Raw genomic sequence first — 21,559 nt, 5'->3', positions numbered from 1 at the left:
CCAAAAAAAAAAAAAAAAACTCAGCTTTACCAAAACATCAGCCCACAATATTCCTTTCCCTTTATAGATTAAATTAAACTATTTTAATTAATTATATCAACGTTTAGGCGTTCAATTTGGGCCTCAAATAATTTCGGGTATTAAGGACCCATTGGGCTTGTATTAAGTCAGAAATGACAAAAAGGGCCGAAGGACCCAACTAAACACTAATGACAAAAAGGTGTGATGAACTTAGAGTTCATATTCTTTTTTGGAAAATTAGAGTTCATATTATTAGAGTTCATATTCTTTGGTGACAAGGAGAACAAGCAAATGTGGAGGATAGAAGGAGCAAGCTCAATGAGAACTTTGAAGGCTCTCTCTCTCATTTTCTCAACTCTCGCTCTCATTTTCTCACAAACATAAAATCCAAGCATAAATTGTCATTTTCTCGTTTCTTCTTATCAAATTTTAAGGCTGTATTTGGTATGCGGAATGAAATTCATGGGAAATGATTTCCCATGGCTTTCCCTATGGGAAGGAAAATGCAAAATTCTTCTCTCATGTTTGGTAGCAGTGGGAAAGTAGGAAATATCACTTTCCGAAATATAATGGGCATTTTAATTGTCAATGAAGACTTATTTGTCGTAAAAAGAGATCAATTAATGGTTGTTTTTCTCTAGGGGAAGGGAAGTGAATATCAAACGGATGAATAGATTCACTCCCTCTTATTTCTTATGGGCCAGAAAATTATTTCTCAAGCCTGAACTTACCAAACATCGGAAGGCAACACTTCCCATTCTTCAGCTATCTTTCCCACATACCAAACGCAACTTAAATGTTTTGAGTGTGCCTAAGAAGTGTGTTGTGATACTGAGCTACTAAGACTTAGTTTATTAATAAGAACTAGTAGAGAGCACACATTTTGTGTGTATGAACAAAATAGGTATATGATTGTTATTTTCTAAAAAAAATGAGGGTAAAATATGAAAAATAGGATATGATTGTCATTTTGTCAAAAGGTACAAAATTAAAGCCTCTTCAACCGCTCACCTCCTCCCACGTTCTCCTCAAGCGCAACCGTTTCAGTTCATTCAAACTATCCAAAAAACATCATGATTTCACTTACGTGTATAATGGTGGGACAATTTCTCTTACTAAGTGCATATTTTTTATCTTATGTAAATATTTCGATATAAAATTACTATTTTGCCCTACTTATGTAAATATTGTGTATCAAAAGTAAGGGGAAAAACAAGGGAAAATTTTCAACAGATACAAAATTACTATTTTGCCCTCCTCATGTCATCGTTGTGTATTCAAAAGTGAGGGCAAAATTGGAAGAAAAGGGGGCAAAAAGTTGACAAGCCCTCTTCTCTTAATAGAATAGAATAGATAAGTTGTAATATTTAGATGGCTCTATTTTCATCATGTCTCATGTCTTAGTTGTGATACTTTGTTACGTAGTTAAGGCATGATTCACACTCTAATTTGAGAATATCCTTTTTAAGGGTTAGGTTGTGACAAGATTGTTATTTAAATTTTAATTCTCATGCCATGAAACTCAATATTTTCCCTTTAAGAAGAACAATGGGAAACATGAAGAACAAGGTTTTGTTATGAAATACTTTATATCGTCGCTTTTTTTTCGGAACTAAGTGATTTAGAATTTAGTAATGAGACTTGTATATTGGCAAAGAGTCATCATGTATGAAGATTTTTTAATCTATCTTGACCTGTGAAATCTTTAAGATACAACTAAGCAAGATGAAGTAGCTTTCTTTGTTAAAAGTTACAAATGAACCATTCAAATTCAAACATGCCAAGCAATATGACACTCATTTTGTCTTGAACTTGAACTACCCAAACTAATAGATGTTGATATTGGCTTTGGCATGAAATTTTTTTTTCCATAATTCTTATTTCTACACTACACAATTAATTAAAACATAAAAACATATACCAATTAACCAACATACAAAAACTCCACCCATATTCCAATAAATTAAACGAGTTACAAACATAAAACATATTAATAATCATATCAATAACAGACTATTATTTATATATATATATATAATATATATATATAATTTGGCCAAAACAGCTTCGTTTTGGGCTAAGTCATTTAAAAAAGTCATTTCTTTTTTCGTGGTCGTCTTCTATGTGAAGATGCCGTTGCAGAGTTAGAACAAAGAGCCAAAGGCCCAGTCGTCGACTTCGAGGGTCCCCAAAAAATTTCAAGCAAGGGTTTCAAGATCGCAAAGGGGTCATAGGGCTGCCTAGGTCTCTCTCTAAATTCACCACTAATGACATGGTCTTCGTTAATTTGGTCGTGAATAAAACAACTTCTATAGCACAAATTTCAAAACTTCTTAAACTAATTTTATATTTTCACAAGACGATATCATAAATTGTTCTATTTAATAAGAAAATTTTAATTGAGTGCAACATGAGGGGTTAAATTTCCAATATTAATAGGAGAAAGTTACTAAAAGAGTAGGTGGTGATGGTCTTCCTCTTTTACTTGTACTCCGCCACCCAATCGAAGACTTGATACATCTAGTCAACAAAGACTCTAAATTTCCACTACACTGTCAAATATTCTGCATTCATAAAATCGAAAGTACGAGTTTTGAAATCCCTTCATGATAAATTCCTTTAATAGTAGCATAACGTTATGTCTACGTACCACATAAAAGCAAAATTATTAATTTAAATATTTCAGTTAGAAGAGTATTATTGTGAGAGTTCATCCATCATCCTTACTCATCACTGTGTCATTAGGCAATCAAAACTATTAATAAATCTACATAAATAGCTGTACCAAAATCCCATTTATTAAAATTAAAATGTGGAATTTAATCACATAATTTGAATGAACAGTGCCATCCACACATTATTTTTACTTTTTACGTATCTTTTAATTTTCGACTGTTGGATTGAGTAAATTTAAAAAGATCAACGATAAAAAATTAACAAGATGTGCGAGAGGTCAAATTAAATGTGTGAATAACACTTATATACACAAATTTTTTTACTTTTCATCCACTTGTATTTTTTATTTATCCGATTTAATGATCAAAATTTGAGAAGTGTAAAAAGTAAAAAAGGTGTTTGATGCCAAAAGGAAGGAGGGAGGGAGGAAGGGAGAGAGAGAGAGAGAGAGAGAGAGAGGCAAAGGACTGGGCATCTGTCCTACTTTTTGTATTGGGCGATTTGATTGATGGTCATAAGGCCCTCCTTGCAATTCACCGTCTCCCACCACCACAGCCTTCTCTGCCTCTTCCTCGCGCGCCCCCACCCTCCGTCGTCTCCTCTCTCCTTCTCCTCCCACTTCTTCCACCAGCTCCCGCCGCCTTTCGTCCGCTGCATAGCATCCTCGGCGACTCCGCTCCCTCACCGCCATACTTCCTTTCACCGCCCCTCGAGGCCACTTCATCCTTATCACGAAACCCTGGCGCAGAAGATCTGTAAAGCGATTCGCCGCCCTGGCGCCCCCTCCAAGGCTAGGACTTACGCCGATGTCAACGTGGTCCGACCCAAGGATTACTGGGACTACGAGTCCCTCACCGTCCAATGGGGGTAACGAACTGATGAAATTCTCTGTTTCTTGTTTGGATTGAGAGAAAGTGGAGGAAAATTTGGTTTAGGTTGGTGGGAAAATTGAATTTTGAAGGATAAATGTTTTTGCTTTTTTGAATAATCGGGATTATTGTACAGGGAGCAGGATGATTACGAGGTGGTGAAGAAGGTTGGGAGAGGAAAATACAGTGAGGTGTTTGAGGGGGTTCACTGTACCGATAACGAAAAATGTGTTATCAAGATTCTCAAACCTGTTAAAAAGAAGAAGGTGAGTTCTAAATTACATTCCTTTACCTTCTTATCTGTATAACGAAACGATTGACATTTCATTGTTCTTATCAGTTGGGTAATTCTAATTGTTTGTTTTTGGTTATCATGTCTGCCTGGTTTATATTTCATGTATTCGCGGATTATTTACTAGTATACAGCTAATGTTTTCATAGGATTAGTTACCTACAGTGGGAAGTTAGTATGTTTTCTGTTCTTTCATTTGTTGGATAGCTAATGAATGAGGATAAGAATAGAGTGAAATCCTATCATGATATTTTTCCTGAAGTTTCGGTGCAACCTATCCACTGGAAAACCGAAAAAAGACTTTGATTTGGAGGTTTAACCAACCCCAAGAAACAATTTTGACTGCACCTGGCTTATGAAGTAAAAGTTCTCTTCTGTACAAGAACTTTGTATTGAATCACTACCGTGACACTTACCTTTCTGTTTGGTTCTATATTCAGATTAAGAGGGAGATAAAAATATTGCAGAATCTTTGTGGAGGACCAAATATTGTGAAGTTGCTTGATATTGTCAGAGACCAGCAATCAAAGACCCCTAGTCTTATATTTGAATATGTGAATAATACAGATTTTAAAGTCCTTTATCCGACGCTCTCAGACTTTGACATACGATATTACATCTATGAACTTCTCAAGGTAAGCTTGCTGTTTTGGTTCTGCAATTTCTAAAATGACGAGTTGTGAGACTTTAATTCCCTTAGAAGAAGCATGAATTAGATGTCCATAATGATGTAAGGTTTAAACTGAGTTAATTGTTTACATCTGCAAGGTTTGAAAGGTCAGTTTCTTTTCAAGGCCTAAAAAAGATCGATTTCTTTCTCTTTGGGCTTGGTAGTGATGGGTTGGGACTGGTAACTTCACTGCATTTTTCTTCTGTGCAATTTTTGTTTCTCACTTTACACTAGAAATAAGTTTGAGTTGTAGTACGGATCTAGGATTTATTTGACTGGCTGCTACTTAGTTTATGTTCTTTTTGGGAATGGCCTAGGTAATATGCTGACCTTTATGCATCTCCACCAGGGTTGGAAACAAGGTGGGATGGTCTAGCTTAGGCATCTCTGTTTCCATTCTCAATCCTCATCCCCACAATTGCCTTGTTTTTTTAAAGAATACAGAAATTCCTCACCCTGCCCTGCGAGAATATTAACCCCTCCTCACTGCCACCCCTTCCTAATTTTTTTTTTTTTTTGGCTATTAGATAATAAAAATGAAATACATTTTTACAACCCTAACATAATATAATACATTTTATACACAATACTTGAGTAACTATATACATCATAAAATAGAAAAAGTTAATTATTGGAATTAGCATATGTGATTCGGAGTATGCCATCCCTATCCTGCCCTGAGTGTGAGGTGGGATTTACCACCCCACTTCAGTTGCTATTTATTCCCCCAAATCTGCGACATTAGGGCAGGGCTTTGCACTCTGGGGCCTTGGGTTCACGAGATTATAGCGATCCTTAATCTTCACCCACAAATTTGGTTGGAAGAAAATATTGACAAGGGTAGATGAACTCAATAAGCAAGGAGAAAGCATATTGTCTTCAAAGTGACTAACACTAAGAGTTTCAATGAAATTTACAAGATGGGGTATACCTTTCTGCTTGTGATTATGAGAGTATTGTAAGAGAATGCTGAACGGTTATAGTTTTACTACTTAGAAGTCATGGATTGAGCCCCCTATAGGACTCAGATACAGGCAGCATCCTTTTTTAATCTTCTTTCGTATCTTAAATGTTCTTTAGGTTGGATCTTTTTGTTGGTGAACTTTAGGTTGGATCTTGAAATCCACTGTCCTTATACTAAAGTAGAAGTTCATTCAGATGCTTATTTCTCAATTATCCCAAGCATAAGGTTCTATTAATAGACACTGAAAGGTGGAACAACTCAACTCAGAGGAGTTATGTAGGACAAAACCATTGAAAAAGAAGGAAGGGAAGATTCATCTCTTCATACTTGAGGCAATCGGGCCTTAATTCTATACATTCTTGAATTTAAAATTTGAGGTCTCTTATGATATCTGTTAAATATTTTCAGTTTCTTGTTGAACCAACTGGTACCAAGGGCCAGGTTGTTGTTGATGCAGTTCTATGTTCTGATGCTCAAAGTGTGCACTTTCATTTTCTAGCTGAAAGGTAAAGTTCCTTGGCTTGTAAGATCCGCTAACTCGGTCTTTTATTGATCTCTTTGTAGGCATTAGATTATTGCCACTCACAAGGTATTATGCATCGAGATGTGAAGCCCCATAATGTTATGATTGATCATGAGCAGCGGAAGCTTCGCCTTATAGATTGGGGCCTTGCCGAGTTTTATCATCCTGAGAAGGAATATAATGTTCGGGTCGCTTCAAGGTTATTTTCATTTGATCTTCTACTTCACAAAACACATCAAGATTTGTCACATTCCATATATTGTTATCTGAAACTTCCATAACTTTATTAATTTTATTGTGGGCTTACTATGTTTTAAACCTCGTGCCTCAATGCCCTTATGGGCTTCATGTAATTTTGGATTGCAATTTGCAAAGGACCTGTTCAATTCCTTGTTTGGCTATGATAAGACATTGTATGCATACTTTAAATACAGATTACAGGAAATTGTAAATCATGGATCTCATGCTGAAAAACTAATGTGTTATAGTTCTTGAGATGCCTGAAGCATGTTGCACGTTGTAAATTTTGAAGCACGCGGTGATGTAAAGTTATATATGCTGAAATATAACCAGGAGTTGGACTATTATCAATAAGATACTAACTTGTTATTACCTTTCTTTTACAAAGGAGGGGTTGAAAGTTAACTGACTTGAGGTGGTATTTTGGATTAGGATGATGTGGTATGGTCTGTAGGGAAAATGTGACATTAGGGCAAAATCATACCTGCAATTTATTTGGGAAGTATTTGGGAACAGAGGAGCAATAGCAAAAAAGCAAACAGATGCACGATGAAGGGGACGCTTTTTAGTTTATATTTGCATTATATGTGTGACATTATGCTTTAAATTGAGTTCTCATTAGCTACCTGCCGTTAGCATCAAGAGTCCTGTTTCATGTTTATGGTTTGACAACAACTCATAAATGTAAATGAGCATGAGAAACCTTTTTGCTTTAAATTTGGTTTATCCAAATTTCTTTAAATTTGTCTTATTCTCTATCCCCATCCACATTTGGTTGCAGATATTTCAAAGGTCCTGAACTTCTTGTTGATTTACAAGATTATGATTATTCTTTAGACTTGTGGAGTCTCGGTTGTATGTTTGCTGGAATGGTGAGCATTCCCATCTATTCTGTTCTATTAACTACTAAGCACCCTATAGATATCAGATACTCCTGCACTGACTATGGTTATGCTCAAGGTTCTAAACAGCACTAGGCGGTTTTTTTTTGCAATTGTAATTAAGTTTATTATATAATATATAAATAGATGTCTACTTATACTTAAAAGAATACATAATTGTATAGAGATACATAAATTGCAAAATAGAATGACATATAAATCATAATGTATTAGAACATTGTAAACATTGGGAACAAGGATATAATGAGTGTTCAAACAAGTATCCAACAAGTCTCTTACAATTTATTGAAAAAATAAAATGCAAATGGAAGTTATCTATTTTCTGTCTATGTAAGAGTTGCGACCTAGATGGTCAAGGTGGTCTTTCTTTTTAAAACGTCGTGGCGGTGGCCAACTGCCTAGTGCCTAGGTGGGGATTTTTAGAACACTGGTTATGCTGGTATTTTGGCCTGGAAATATCAAGTGTTGTGTAATCTTGGTTATCCCCATCCAGCCCAGAATCATCCCCTGATAAAATGATTGCGCATTTGCTAGGGATGATGAAATATCAGAAATAGGTTGTGTCCCAAAATGAGTATTTTAGATGGGAAGGATGAACTTTTTTTCTTCTTACTGATCCATGGACAGTGATCTTGATCTGCTTGCCTACTTATCCATGGGTGGCAGATGGCAAGGAGTTTCAAAATTTGATACCATGTCAAAGTATGTGATGCTCTCTTCTGATGCTTATTCTTGAGCCTTGTGCTGTACAGATATTTCGTAAGGAGCCATTCTTCTATGGGCATGATAACTATGACCAGCTAGTCAAAATAGCAAAGGTATTCATTCTTATAAGAAAGTTCAGTTCTGTTGTTTCTTGTTGTATTTATTATACTCAAAACAATTAATCATATGCTTTACTCTGTTAAAAAGATTTTTATGTTGTGTATGGTTTGGAGTATATTCAATCATATAACAAATGTGTGTCTGTGTGTGCTTTATCATAATTTAGGGTTGTTTTCAAAAGAAGAAAGAGCAATTGAAATCTGACGTCTTGGAATTTGCAACAGGTACTTGGGACAGATGAATTAAACGCTTATCTACACAAGTACCGCATAGAATTAGACCCACACCTTGCAGCTCTAGTTGGGAGGTAGGTGTTCTCTCATAATTTGTTTCTTATTCCTATTTACCCGCTATGCTGACGTTTTTTTCCTTAAAAATCTTTCTGATGCAGGCATAGCAGGAAACCATGGACAAAATTCATTAATGTTGATAATCAGCACTTAGCAGTTCCTGAGGTAAATTCCTGTCATTGTCTTTAATACTACTTGTATTGAGTTTTCCTTGGTCTAAATTTCTTCTGGTGTCATTTTCTGTAGGCGCTTGACTTTGTAGACAAGTTGTTGCACTATGATCACCAGGAAAGACCAACCGCAAAAGAAGCAATGGTAAAATCCTAGTTCTTCCTCAACCCAGACTATTCAAAGCACGACCCTAAGTAGGGTCTAGCGCTGCTTTGTCCCTGCCCCATAGGGCCCACAATCAGTAAACTTGTAGATTTGGACTGGCTGTTTCTACTCCTTACAGAGAGTCAGAAGCCCATATTTGTTTATTCTTCCAGTTCAACTTGTTACACTTTCACTTCTTCCTCATATGAGAGATGGTAGGAACTGAAGCTTTAGCGTTTCCTTCACATTAATGGACAGAATCATTTCAGAGGTACTACTACTTTCCAATGACAAGCGATTACCAAACAAATAGAAATTTTTATGAAGCTTTTTTCACTTTTCTTTTGGTAGCCATTGTTTACAGCACAAGGTTAGAATTCATCTCACTGTCAAACTAACCATATAATACCAACTAATCTGTGAACGATGAATGAGTAGAATGCTAGTATTATATGGTTATTTTGACATTGAGATGAAAGGTATAACCTTTTGGTGTTTGTGTGGCTAACAGAACAGGTTTATATCTTTTCCTCCAATCAAAAGAAGCTTTACATAATTTCTACTGGTTTCGTAATTGCTTGTCATTTAAAAGTAGCATCACTCGTTGAGATGATTTTGCTTTCCATTACTGGCCATAAACAATAAGCATTACAGTTCTGTCCATCTACCAAGCATGTGAGGAAAAAGTAATGGTGTACCAAATTGGAGTGGATGTTCATATCAATTGGTTCGGACTACCTGCTTAGAAAGTGCTGCCACTATGCTCATTACTGGGAAAGAACATCAGGGCTTTTCCCGGGGCGGGGGCGCGGGGGGGGGGGGGGGGCGCATGATTGAACAGGGCTGTACGTGGCATGCTTATTGTGTTGTAATGACAAACTAACATTTTTACGTGATGCAGGCCCATCCTTATTTCTACCCGATTAGAAATGCAGAAAGCAGCCGGACTCGCACCCAGTAAATTGAGTTCTGATGCTGGTCGAATCATGCTGTGTGTCGCTCTCTCTGTAATCTTACCTCAGTTTTTATTGTGGTGGTTGAGTTCAGATGCAGGGTTTGCAAGCGTTTGCGTTGTTATAAGACTTGTTTCTTTTGGTTCATTTTTACCGTAATACTTGAATTTCGATTTATTAGATTATTGCGGGACTTGCTTGTTTAACTTGTCATGTGTGGCTCAAACTTGTGTATGCATTTGTAATCTGATTTCAGGCTGGATTGTGTAATTTGATTTACTCAATTCCTCTTCAATCAATGAAAAGATTTTCGTTGTGATGATTTGCATGCCTACCCCCTTGAGGTTAGCAGTCTCTTCTCTTGACTAATTTTAACTGGTGATGTTTGGTTTAAGTCTCCAAAGTGTTAACAGTATTGAACGACTCTTGAAAATCAACCATTTTATTGTAACTTCTGGGACCTGACCTAGACCTTGAACATCGTACCAAACGGGCTGGTCTGGTTTTTCTTGCCAACACCAATCTTATACGCCGTACACCATTCACTGATCTATTGAATTGGATTGGTTGTTAGAGCAAATCGAATTGAATTTTGATCACCTTATTTTTGTCCTAAGTGTACACATTAATTCTTAGTTTCCACTTCTTTAAAAATTGAATACTGAAATCTTGTTTAGTAATTATTTTTAGTTAAAAAAGAAGATAAAAACTAAAGACTTGAAGCAAAATTTTGAAAACTCAAAAAAGTAGTTGAGTTTCATTTTTTTAAATACTGAAAACTGAAAGCAGTTATAAAATTAGATTTCAGCTTTCAAAAACGTGAAAACAAACTAAAAACTGAAAAACAAAATGATATTTTATCAAACGGCCCCTTCATTATCGTTCATTCGTACAGGATGTAACCATGTCATTGTTTTGGCTAAAAGTAATGAACACCTTGTCACAATGTCATTTGAATTTTTTTTTGGTATCAAAAGACGTAATGTTCACTGGGTAATTCTTAAAGTACATGAAACATGTACAGGATAACAGGAAAAACAACAGCAACAATTCCCAAGTGTGAAACTAATATGGATACAAGCTTTATAAACAAGTCCTCACAGGTATAGCCTAAATTATAAGTACCACGACCAACTTTCTCTAGCTAAGACAAATTGTACATCAAGATTCAAGAAGGTGGGGGTGGATGGATATTGGGAGAACTCGGTTGGGCTGGTAGATATAGAGAAAAATATAAATTTTGATAAAAGGATTGAGTCCAAAGGGATATAACAAGGAAATTATGGGAATTCATATTTACAATTTACTGGTTTTAGAATAAAATTAAGACGAAGAATTTTGGGAGAAGGATTGGATTGAAAAAGTAATGGAGAAACTTAGATCTAAGCATGCCATAGACTAAATCTTAGTGCCCACAAAGAGACGGTTATTCACCACAATGGACTAGTTAACTCAAAAGGAGTAAAACAACTAGAAGAAGTAGGAAAAGTAGGGGAGGAGGACTAACTCAAGGGAGTGTTAATCCCTTTGATCCTCCTCTATGGTGACTTTTTTCTTGGCCCTCTTTGGAGGCTAGGGTTTTGAATTAAAAGCAGCCTATGCAGGTCACCTTGTCATTATGTTCCAAAAAGGTTCTACGAGCCATTTTGTACTACGATTTAATGATATTCTTCTTCACTTGCAAGTGAGAAATCTTAGATACCATTCTCGCCAACCAAAGGTGCATTTGAACCATATTATTGTTAGCCCATTGTGAGGCTTAGCTCACTTCCCCACTCTCATATTGTAGATAATATCATTTGTTCAGAAAAGCAAAAAAAAAAGCGAAAAAAAAAAAAAAAAAAAAAAGTTCTATGAATTCTGTATGTATTAAACCGTGCATAATTAACATTTATACGTACTAAGCCGTCACATTGACATTTATACCGTAGTATTCAATGTCAATATATCACCCGAGGGTATTATATCATTATTTACGTACGTAATCCTCACATCGTCACTTGTACCTATTCATTAACACATAATCAACTTATCATCATCTCTTTTCCAAAAAATAAGTTTAATATGTGGACTTATCAAACTGCCACTGTATTGCTCGTACTTGTAATATTTATTCTTTACCCCCTTCAGTCTTCCAAATTTTTTAACTACGACCTCGACCTAGCTATGATACTCCCCCCCTTCGGATAATGGATTATGGAAAGTTGCCAAAGATGGAGAGTTCTAACAGACATGGAAAATATCCTTTGAAAATATTATCAACGACGGAAATTAAAAAGTCTGTGTACCTGCAACTTGGAAGAGGCAAATTGATTCATTACGTAGGCAAATGGCTATTTTTCTTTCGATTGTGCAACATAATGGTCATCCTTGTCATTTGGGGAAACCGCTTCCATAAAATACTTGTTGACCTCTATTTATACATACATATTTGTATACATTGCAATCAGTTCTGCTTGCACATGCATTCTTATATACAGTTGTTAACTGTGAATCGTTTTATCTAGAACCATAAAGTACGTGTATTCAGTATAATGTTGCCCTGTATATACATGATGATAGAAACTAATATTGTAGTCCAATTTATATACGTGTAATTTGCACATCTATGGCAGGTTCAACGGTCATTCGATACTCAACATCATGTATTATAAATGATCTTTGTAGTCAACTTCGTGACATATAGTAGTTTAAATCATCTGTCCAATTTAATTATATACCTGTAATATGCTTCGAGATATTAATATATTGTAGAGTTTTTGACTTTTAGATTCTTGATTAAATATAATAATAACTAGATCTAACAGTAAAAAATTTCAGAATATAAGAGACTCTAAAAAGTAAGAAGTTAGATCTTCATTGCTTTTTATTTTTAACTAAAATCTAATCATTTAAAAGCTTAACATATTTGATAATCCAAAGCACCATCGAAAATCCCTTCCTATTAATTCTAAAGACATTTTGGTTAAACTTGAAAAAGAAAGGGAAAAATAAATAGAGGGAGATGATTATTGATCCTAAAAAGACAAAGATCCCTCCAATATTCTCCACTAAGTAATAGAAACTGAAGGGACATCATCATATGTCTAATCCAAATTTAGATTGAAGGGCATCTGTAACAATTCGTCCTGGAAATTACGAAATGGAAGGGTATTTTCATAAAATTTCACTTTGGGTTAGATATTTTGAAATGAGATTGCTTTTGGTCTTAATTGGTGTGCCCAAGGGGCCCACCCTTGATTTTGTCCCCTGGGCCCAAATCCCTCATCTCTCTTCCCTCACAACTCTCTCATCTCTCTCCCTCACTCTCAGCCCTCTCATTTCTCTCTCAAAAACCAACCCTCCTAGAGGGTTTTCACTAAAACAACAACACACAACAACAACCTAGACTACACCACAACCTTCCCTCATTGTCCCTACGAGTTCTTGAACCAAGAAAATAGAAGAAAAACCATTCGAAAACTCACCCTCGAGCTACACTGTTCAAGGAACTTCTTCGACGATTTCTCACCATTTCCGACGAAGGTAAGCCTCGAAATTGGTCCCTATAATTGTAGATCATGTCTAGGTTCATGGTTAGTAGGTTTTTGGATGGTTTTGGTGGTGTAGGAACTCGGAAAAGCTCAAGGAAAGTCAATGTGAAAATCTGGAAATTTTCAGGTCGTGGTGGTTTAGCCATCTTTCAAGCCATTTTCCGGCCATCACTGGTTCCCACTTGGTATGAATCTCTTCTCCACATTCCAAACTACATTTTGGCTTTGAATCACTTGATTTGGTTGAGTAACGAAGAAGTTATGTGCGTTTGAAGTGGTGCCCGGAAACCGGCCAATTCATTGGCTTGAAAACGGGTCAACCCAACCCAAGTCCTTTGAACCCAACCCAAAACCCACGAGCCTCCAGCTCAACCTGTGACCCTTGTGACCTAAACCCATGAGCCTTGTAACTCGGCTCTAACCCGGGCCTAACCTTTAAACGTATTATCCTTTTAACTGAATGCCCAACCTACCTAAACCTAACCCTAACCCAAGTCCAAACCCTAAGCCCTAAACCCGGTGACCTGACCCGTTTGACTGACCTGTTGACTTCGGTCAACGCTGACCATTGACTTTGACCGTTGATTGTTGACCAATCAACATTGACTTTTGGGTTGACTTTTTCGGGTTTTGTTCGGGACCCCTCCTAGGCTAATTTCGACATCCTGAATTCGTTTTTAACATCTGTTTTCCCAAATTTAATCATTTGAATATAGTTTTATTAATTGGACCCTTTATGTGCTTAAGTACAAATATTAGTGGCAATTCTGTCATTCCTATTTCGTACAGCTCTTTGACGACAGAGTATCTGTGAGTTAACCCCTTTTAAAATGCATGTTTTAATAGTAGAAATGCATACATGAAAAGCAAGATTTAATGGTTATTTTTTATGAAACGTTTTATGAGTATATTAGAATTACACTTTATGATTATCAAGCTTTACTGAGAATATTTTGGAATATCATACTTTATCGAACTATTGTTCTTTGTAGTATATATGATAGATGACTGAAGACTATTTATGAACATGTTTTTACACTTCTTTATAGTATATATGATGGATGACTATATACTATACGATGTTTTTGAGATATATGTACTTATGTTGGAAAGATTATATTCAACGTTTTGTGCGTATTTAGTGGTCACCATTCTGGCTTCGGAGCGAGTGATATATACACTGGCTTCGAACCGAGAAATATAGTACCTACAGGCGATTTGATACCACTAATTAGCACATTATATACGAGATATGTTTTATGAAGGTTTTATGGCATGCTAGGGTTTTCGAAAAACCTACTACATATTATGCTATGGAGTTTTCATAAAACTTTGGGGATTAGTATGTTGATAACTGTTTCAATATTCCCACTCAACCTGAGAGTGACTTTGGCGCTGCAAAACTCGTTAGGGAATTGGCGCCGAACCTCGCCGAATGCATCCCCTCTGAAATTGTCAGCCTTTCCACTTTCTGCGAAACCCACGGGAAAACACGAAAAAGATAAGCTTTAAATTTTAATTATTTTATTATCATTATTTAATTGTTTTATCACATCACAGTTACTATGCCATGTGACATAACCTACTAATGCTAACACCATATATTATATGCGTCCATGCTTGTCATTATAATGTGCGCCCCCTCAGGACTTAGAATGGAGGCGTATAATCCCAGCGTCAAGACATTCTCGCATCGACATTCCCACTCCTGTGTTCATTCAATTTTATATTATTTCTTTTTAGTGTTCCAGATTAGTTGTATACTTTGAACACGTTCCTCAATTACATAACATTATATTTATTATTTCTCATGCATCCTAACATAGCTTTGTCACCTTCGAGTGTCGGCCAGCATATGCCTACCCTAGTGTTTGGGAGAATATCAGGGTCGGCCATGTCAGTTTGGTATCAGAGCATAGTTGTTTAGAGCATACTTAGGAGCTTCTGTTACTTTAGCAGTGTGTCGGTCATGACATCATCTGGATGTCACGACTTCCGGATTTGTTGTCTTTCGGCACAGTTGTGCAACCCTTATACTGCATGAATAGTAACATCTTATGGAATAAGAAGAATCCTGTGTCAAGATTGTACCTCATCGGTGACGAATTGGATTGTTGGACAACTTTCAACATAGGATGATACTCTGTAGCATACGTTCCCTAGGAATTGTCGGTAGAGTCGGATCTACATAGAAGTTTTGGGGAAAAGAAAATCTTGTGGTATGAGTTGGTTAAGACCAACAGAATACCTGAGACAATGATGCCACTCTGCGACATGCGTTCCCTAGGAATGGCAGGGTAGAGTCGTATCTATGGTGAAACGGAAAAATTTAAGTGGTTTAAGTTTGGAGATCCAAAATGGTGATGTACTTTGTGACATGTGTTCCCTTGGAATGGCGGGCAAAGTCATATCTACATGGAAATTGCTTAAAACATTTGAAGTGCGTGTTGGAGAAAGCAAGTGAGCGCTAATTGTTACGAAGCTTAGTAAGTGGTGGTTTGGTGGGATCGAACCAGTGTCCTTGGACTCATTCTCGCTAAGGAAATTCATGTGGATCTTTAGAATAAGTCATTAGTGATAGTTCTATAATTAACCTTCTCACTTACTCCAATCACGAGGTCAAGTTCACTAAACCTCGATTGTCAGCTGTACGGCAAATTCTTCAAGCGTTGTCTTCATTTAGATTAAATACTTTTCTTGGGAGACTCTTTGGTATCAGATGCTATTCTCATCAATTTCCAAAAAGGGGTTGCAATCAATGGAAATTGAAATTCCTCACAAGAGTTGTGAAGTATAAATTATCCTTGGACTTGTTTTGACCCTTAAATTCTTGAGTGTCCTTTTAGCCTTCTCGACATGGTTTTTCACTCAATCCGTAAGGAATTCACAAGGGATCAACTCAGTTGAAATGTACACCTAGTTCATACCGATTCGGACAGGAACGTTAGGAGCATAATCTTTTCACAAGCTTACTAGACTTACCAGAAAGAGTTCTACGTAGGTGTAAGGTTTGAGCCATCTTTTAGTAAGAAATTGATGAAGGTTGTAGTGCAGGTAGTCAGCGGATTGCATCACCAATCACTATCTTCATGCAAAAATGAATAGTTACCTCTCATTATCTTGCTACAATTCATAAACATCATATCGTACTCTAGTAGTTCTTTTCTAACGATGTGTTCGTCTTAATGCATCTTTCCACTGCTTCACTCCAAGACCTTTTTGTTCGTGAGTATGTGGATGTCAAGACATTTTTAGCAGATCTATTTGGTGCGCTTTGGAACGGTACGACAACGCAGTTGAGGTGAGAATCAGACAATCTTTGCACACTCTTAAGTGTGGGAAAAAATGGTATTTTGGCATCCTTGGGAGCTTCTCACTTATATATCGAGACAACAAAGTGTTGTTGATATTGCGGGCTACAAACTGTGATATCGATAGCTTATTCGTTGGGCTCATTAAGCAAATGGGTAGGTAGACTCGTCTATGGTAGATGTTACTGAGTAGTCATTGTTGGGGCTTGACCCAAAGATAACTTTTCTCGTAGTACGTTACGTATGCTTGGGCGATACCCACTTTCATTTTCAGTTTTGGTTTTCAATACAAGTATTTTGTATTACCTTATATTACATTTATCTTTTCGAAGTTACAAACGTTTGGTCGAGTCTTTTCCATCTTCAGTTTTAAGTTTAGCACGAATTTTCGACCTCTATGTTATTAAATATCTATTTTGACGTTATTGCGTACTTACTTTTGACCTTATACTATTATACATTTTCGACTTTATATCTTTATAAAGTATGTTTCTACTTTTACACGGATGGGGGAAGAAGGTGTGAGCCTGGAGGCATGAAAGATGGAATCATTGCAACCCGATCGCAACGGTGTGGCATTTTCCCTTTTATGCAACCACTCTGACTTGATTTCTTCGTTACATATATTTTCTTCTACCTATCTTCGAGTATTTTTGTATTGCAAGTTATTTCAAATTTTGGGACAAAATTTTCTTAACGGGGGTAGATTGTAACAACTCGTCCCGAAAATTACCGAACGGAAGGGTATTTTCATAAATTTTCACTTTGGGTTAGATATTTTGAAATGGGATTGCTTTTGGTCTTAATTGGTGTGTCCAAGGGGCCACCCTTGATTTTTTTCCCCCACGCTTAAATCCCTCATCTCTCTCTTTTCCCTCACAACTCTCTCTCTCTCACAACTCCCTCATCTCTCTCCCCCACTCTCGGCTCTATCATTTCTCTCTCAAAAATCAACCCTCCTAAAAGGTTTTCACTAAAACAACAACACACAACAACAACCTAGACTACACCACAACCTTTCCTCATTGTCCCTATGAGTTCTTGAACCAAGAAAATAGAATAAAAACCATTCAAAAACTCACCCCCGAGCTGCACTGTTCAAGGAACTTCTTCGGCGATTTCTCGCCATTTCAGACAAAGGTAAGCCTCGAAACTGGTCCCTATCATTGTAGATCATGTCTAAGTTCATGGTTAGTAAGTTTTTGGATGGTTTTGGTGGTGTAGGGACTCGGAAAAGCTCAAGGAAAGTCAATGTGCAAATCTGGAAATTTCTACGTCGTGGTCGTTTGGCCATCTTTCAACCCATTTTTCAACCCGCCACCACTCGGTCCCCACTTGGTATGAATCTATTCTCTACATTCCTAACTACATTTTAGCTTTTGAATCACTTGATTTGGTTGAGTAACAAATAAGTTATGGGCGTTTGAATTGGTGCTCAGAAACTAGCCAGTTCATAAGCCTGAAAACAGGTCAACCTGACCCAAGTCTTTTGAACCCTGCCCAAAACCCACGGGTCTCCAGCCCAACCCGTGACCCTTGTGACCCAAACCCATTGGCTTTGTAACTCGGCCCTAACCTCAGCCCAACCTTTTAACCCAAAACCCAACCCACCTAAACCTAACCTTAACCCAAGTCCAAACCCTAAGCCCTAAATTCGGCTGACCCAAACCCAATGACTCGACCCATTTGACTAACCCGGTCTGACCCGTTAACTTTGACCATTGACCAGTCAACATTGACTTTTGGGTTGACTTTTTGGGGTTTTGTCTGGGACCCCTCCTAGGCTGACATCCTGAATCTGTTTTTGATGTCCATTTTCCAAAATTCAATTGTTTGAATATAGTTTTATTAATTGGACCCTTTATGTGCTTAGGTGCGAATATTAGCGATGATTCCGTCATTCCTATTTTATATGGCTTTTCGACAACGGAGTATCTATGAGTGGACCCCTTCTAAAATGTATGTTTTTAATAGTAGAAATGCATACATGAAAAACATGATTTAATGGTTACATTTTATGAATCGTTTTATGAGTAAATTAGATTTACACTTTATGATTATCATGCTTTACTGAGAATATTTTGGAATGCCATACTTTATCGAACTATTGTTCTTTGTAGTATATATGATGAATGACTATATACTATTTATGAACATGTTTTTACACTTCTTTATAACATATATGATGGATGACTATATACTATGAAGATGTTTTTGAGATATATGTACTTATGTTGGAAATTTTATATTCAATGTTTTGTGCATATCTAGTGGTCACTGTTCTGGCTTCGGGCCGAGGGAGATATATGTAGATGGCTTTGGGCCGAGGGAGATATATGTAGATGGCTTCAGGCCGAGAGATATATGCACTGGCTTTGAACTGAGAAATATAGTACCTACGGGCGATTTGATACCACTAGTTAACACATTATATACGAGATATGTTTTATGGCATGCTAGGGTTTTCGGAAAACCTACTACATATTATGCTGTTGAGTTTTCATAAAACTTTGGGGGTTAGTATGTTGATAATTGTTTCAGTATTATATATGTATCAACTTGGTCCACTCATGTTTGTTTAGTGCCCCCTCAAGACTTAGAATCGAGGCGTATAATCCTGGCGTCAAGGCACTCTTGCATCGGCATCTTCGAGTCCTCTCGGTGTAGGACCCATTCCTTTGTTCATTTAATTTTATATTATTTCTTTTTAGTGTTCTAAATTAGTTGTATAATCTGAACACGTTCCTCAGCTGCATAACATTATATTTATTATTTCTCATGCATCCTAACATGGTTTCGTCATCTTTGGGTGTCGGCCAGCACGAGCCTACCCTAATGTTTGGGAGAATATCAGGGTCAGGCGTGTCAGCATTCATGGTGTCCTTAGTCTCCTTAGTTTGATGGGTCCTTAGTCCTTTTTCCAAGAATTTCCCACCAAATTACCATTAGAAAAATAGAAGCCTTAAGTTTTGGGGTCCTCTCATTTCTGTTTCTAGGGTTTTGGTGGTCCTCCAACCCTCCCACAAATCCACCAGCTTAAGGGATTTGTCCCAATCTTACAACAAAATAATTAAAATTAAAATGACTGCATGAAACCTCAAATGGGGTGTATAATACCCAGCTTGACTAAGGGTGTGGGGAATAGGGATAGAGCCAAAAACCTAATAATTGGAGACAAGTTTAAGACATAGGACTTAAGCTTAACTATGCTTATGAAACATTTGGCAGATAATCCGATATTGGGAATTGGTATAGAGGGGACCACACACCATTACAACGCATAATTGTCACACTATTTTTTACAACATATATTTTTTTTATTTCACAGTGCATGACATTATTAAGGCATACATCAATACACAAAACCAATTTCAAAAGAAGAAGCGCAAAATTTGTTTTCATTTTCAATTTGAATTGGGTCAAAGTATGAAGACTGCCAAGTTGGAACTACAAGGCAATGTCTCCAATTTTCTGCTCAAATATATTTCGTATCTTATAATTACGAATCATATAAAGAAATATAATAAGGGTCCAAGTGAAATATTATTTAAACTCATTTCTTTGGGCAATACAATTTTCCATTATAAAAAGTTACGTAATTGTTTTGTTGGCATTAATGTGCAAAACGTCAATGATTGGTCGGAAATCTACATAAAATTTAACAAATAATGTCTTAAAAATCCCATCATTTGGTGTAAAATATGCTAGTTAAAATATGATTTATTGTTCTTTAGGGTAAAAGATGCATGCTTTTGGGAAAGAATTGATCAACCCTATTTAGATTAATGGGTAAATCGAGAATATTAAAGTGAAGATTAGATATTTTGACTAGTTTATTTCACACCTACCCCATGTACCCTCCATCTCCATGCATGGATACAGATATTCTTGCATGAGTATTGATGATGATGATGATTGTGATGCCCATCATCCATGCATGGAACTAATGATGCATGATAACTGTTGATGATGATGGTGATGGTGTGCATGCAAGGCTCGTAAAATATTTGTTCTTAATTATACAGATACAAATAGGTCTCAACTCAATGTCTCATGTTCCATACTTACCGTTTCAAACTTTGTGTACATTTTGTTTTGTTTGTAAGTTATACCTAAGGGTGGGTTCGGTACGGTTACTGTACCAAAACTCTCGTACCAATTACCATACCAAACTTTCGGTTTGGCAAAAATCTATTACCATTACCATACCAAAATTTCGATATACCGAAGTTCGGTATTACCAAATAGTTTGGTTGGCATGGTATGACAATGGTGATGGAATTTGCCACTTTATTTTGGGACAAAATCTGTTTTTGCTTTTTTAACCCAATTCAAGGGCAAAACTTTTTTATTGTACCTTTATCTCATATATTGTAGCCTAAATTCATCTATTATTCATCATTCACAATTCACACACACAATAATTCAAATGGTGCATCAAGATTTATGATGGAAATTAAGCTTACAATCGAAATAGAAGTTACGAACCAAAACAAATAGAAGTTAACAATCCAAATAGAAGTTAAAGCTTCAAACCAAATGAAAATTGAAACTAAACTTCAAAAAGTAAAATTCATTAATCAATTCTTCAAGTTCAAGATGTCGAAGCTTTTGGAGGAGACATTGAACTTATAGAAAGATTGAGCTTGTGTCAAGCCTACATTACAAACAAAGAAAACATATTTGTAGCAAGAAGAATTAAAGTTGAAAACCATTTAAAAACAAATTTACTAAAAAAATTAAAGCATATCTTACTTGTTTCCACTTCTTCCATTTCCTTGTAAAATTGAAGCATATCTTCCGTTGGTTCCTTGTAGAAATTTACTTCATCCGCCCTAAGCCAATCACTAGTACACACTAGTGCCTCTACCATTTTAGGAGTCAAGGATGCCCTAAAAGGGTCCACAACCCTCCTCCCTAGGCTAAATGCATTTTCACTAGCAACGGTAGAAGTGGGGATTGCAAAGTTATCCTTGGCTATTTGTGAAAGAATTGGGAACTCTTTTGTGTCTGATTTCCACAAATTCAAGAGATCAAAGCCACCAACAACAATGCTAATATAAGGAGTGGCGAAGTACTTATCAACTTCATTGGATATCTCCAAAAGGCGTTGCTCCCTTCTTTCTTGTATAAGCTCCTTCATCATTTCAATTTTTTTCTCATCACCCCCACAAG

At 36.5% G+C, this 21,559-nt stretch overlaps 1 protein-coding gene across 2 annotated transcripts; it reads left to right on the top strand.

The window, feature by feature from the left end:
• The first annotated feature begins 3,119 nt into the window (after positions 1-3,119).
• Positions 3,120-9,862, top strand: LOC103967746 (casein kinase II subunit alpha). 2 transcript variants are annotated; one of them, XM_009381043.3, is made up of 10 exons: positions 3,123-3,564; positions 3,703-3,832; positions 4,299-4,493; positions 6,057-6,214; positions 7,037-7,127; positions 7,910-7,975; positions 8,207-8,289; positions 8,374-8,437; positions 8,519-8,587; positions 9,489-9,862. In XM_009381043.3, exons 1-10 carry the CDS (start codon positions 3,206-3,208, stop codon positions 9,546-9,548), a joined length of 1,275 nt encoding a protein of 424 aa, XP_009379318.2. In that variant the 5' UTR covers positions 3,123-3,205; the 3' UTR covers positions 9,549-9,862. The 2 variants fall into 2 exon arrangements, with proteins under 2 accessions (XP_009379319.2, XP_009379318.2); XM_009381044.3 differs by lacking the exon at positions 4,299-4,493 and having other exon boundaries at positions 3,120-3,564.
• The last annotated feature ends 11,697 nt before the right edge of the window (positions 9,863-21,559 follow it).

This window comes from the organism of the source record quoted next, unplaced genomic scaffold (assembly GCF_019419815.1).
Source record: "Pyrus x bretschneideri cultivar Hongxiangsu unplaced genomic scaffold, Pyrus_bretschneideri_v1 Contig18, whole genome shotgun sequence".
NCBI lineage: Eukaryota > Viridiplantae > Streptophyta > Magnoliopsida > Rosales > Rosaceae > Pyrus > Pyrus x bretschneideri.
Note: the sequence above shows the minus strand (reverse complement) of the source record. Positions and strands in the feature narration are given on the sequence as shown.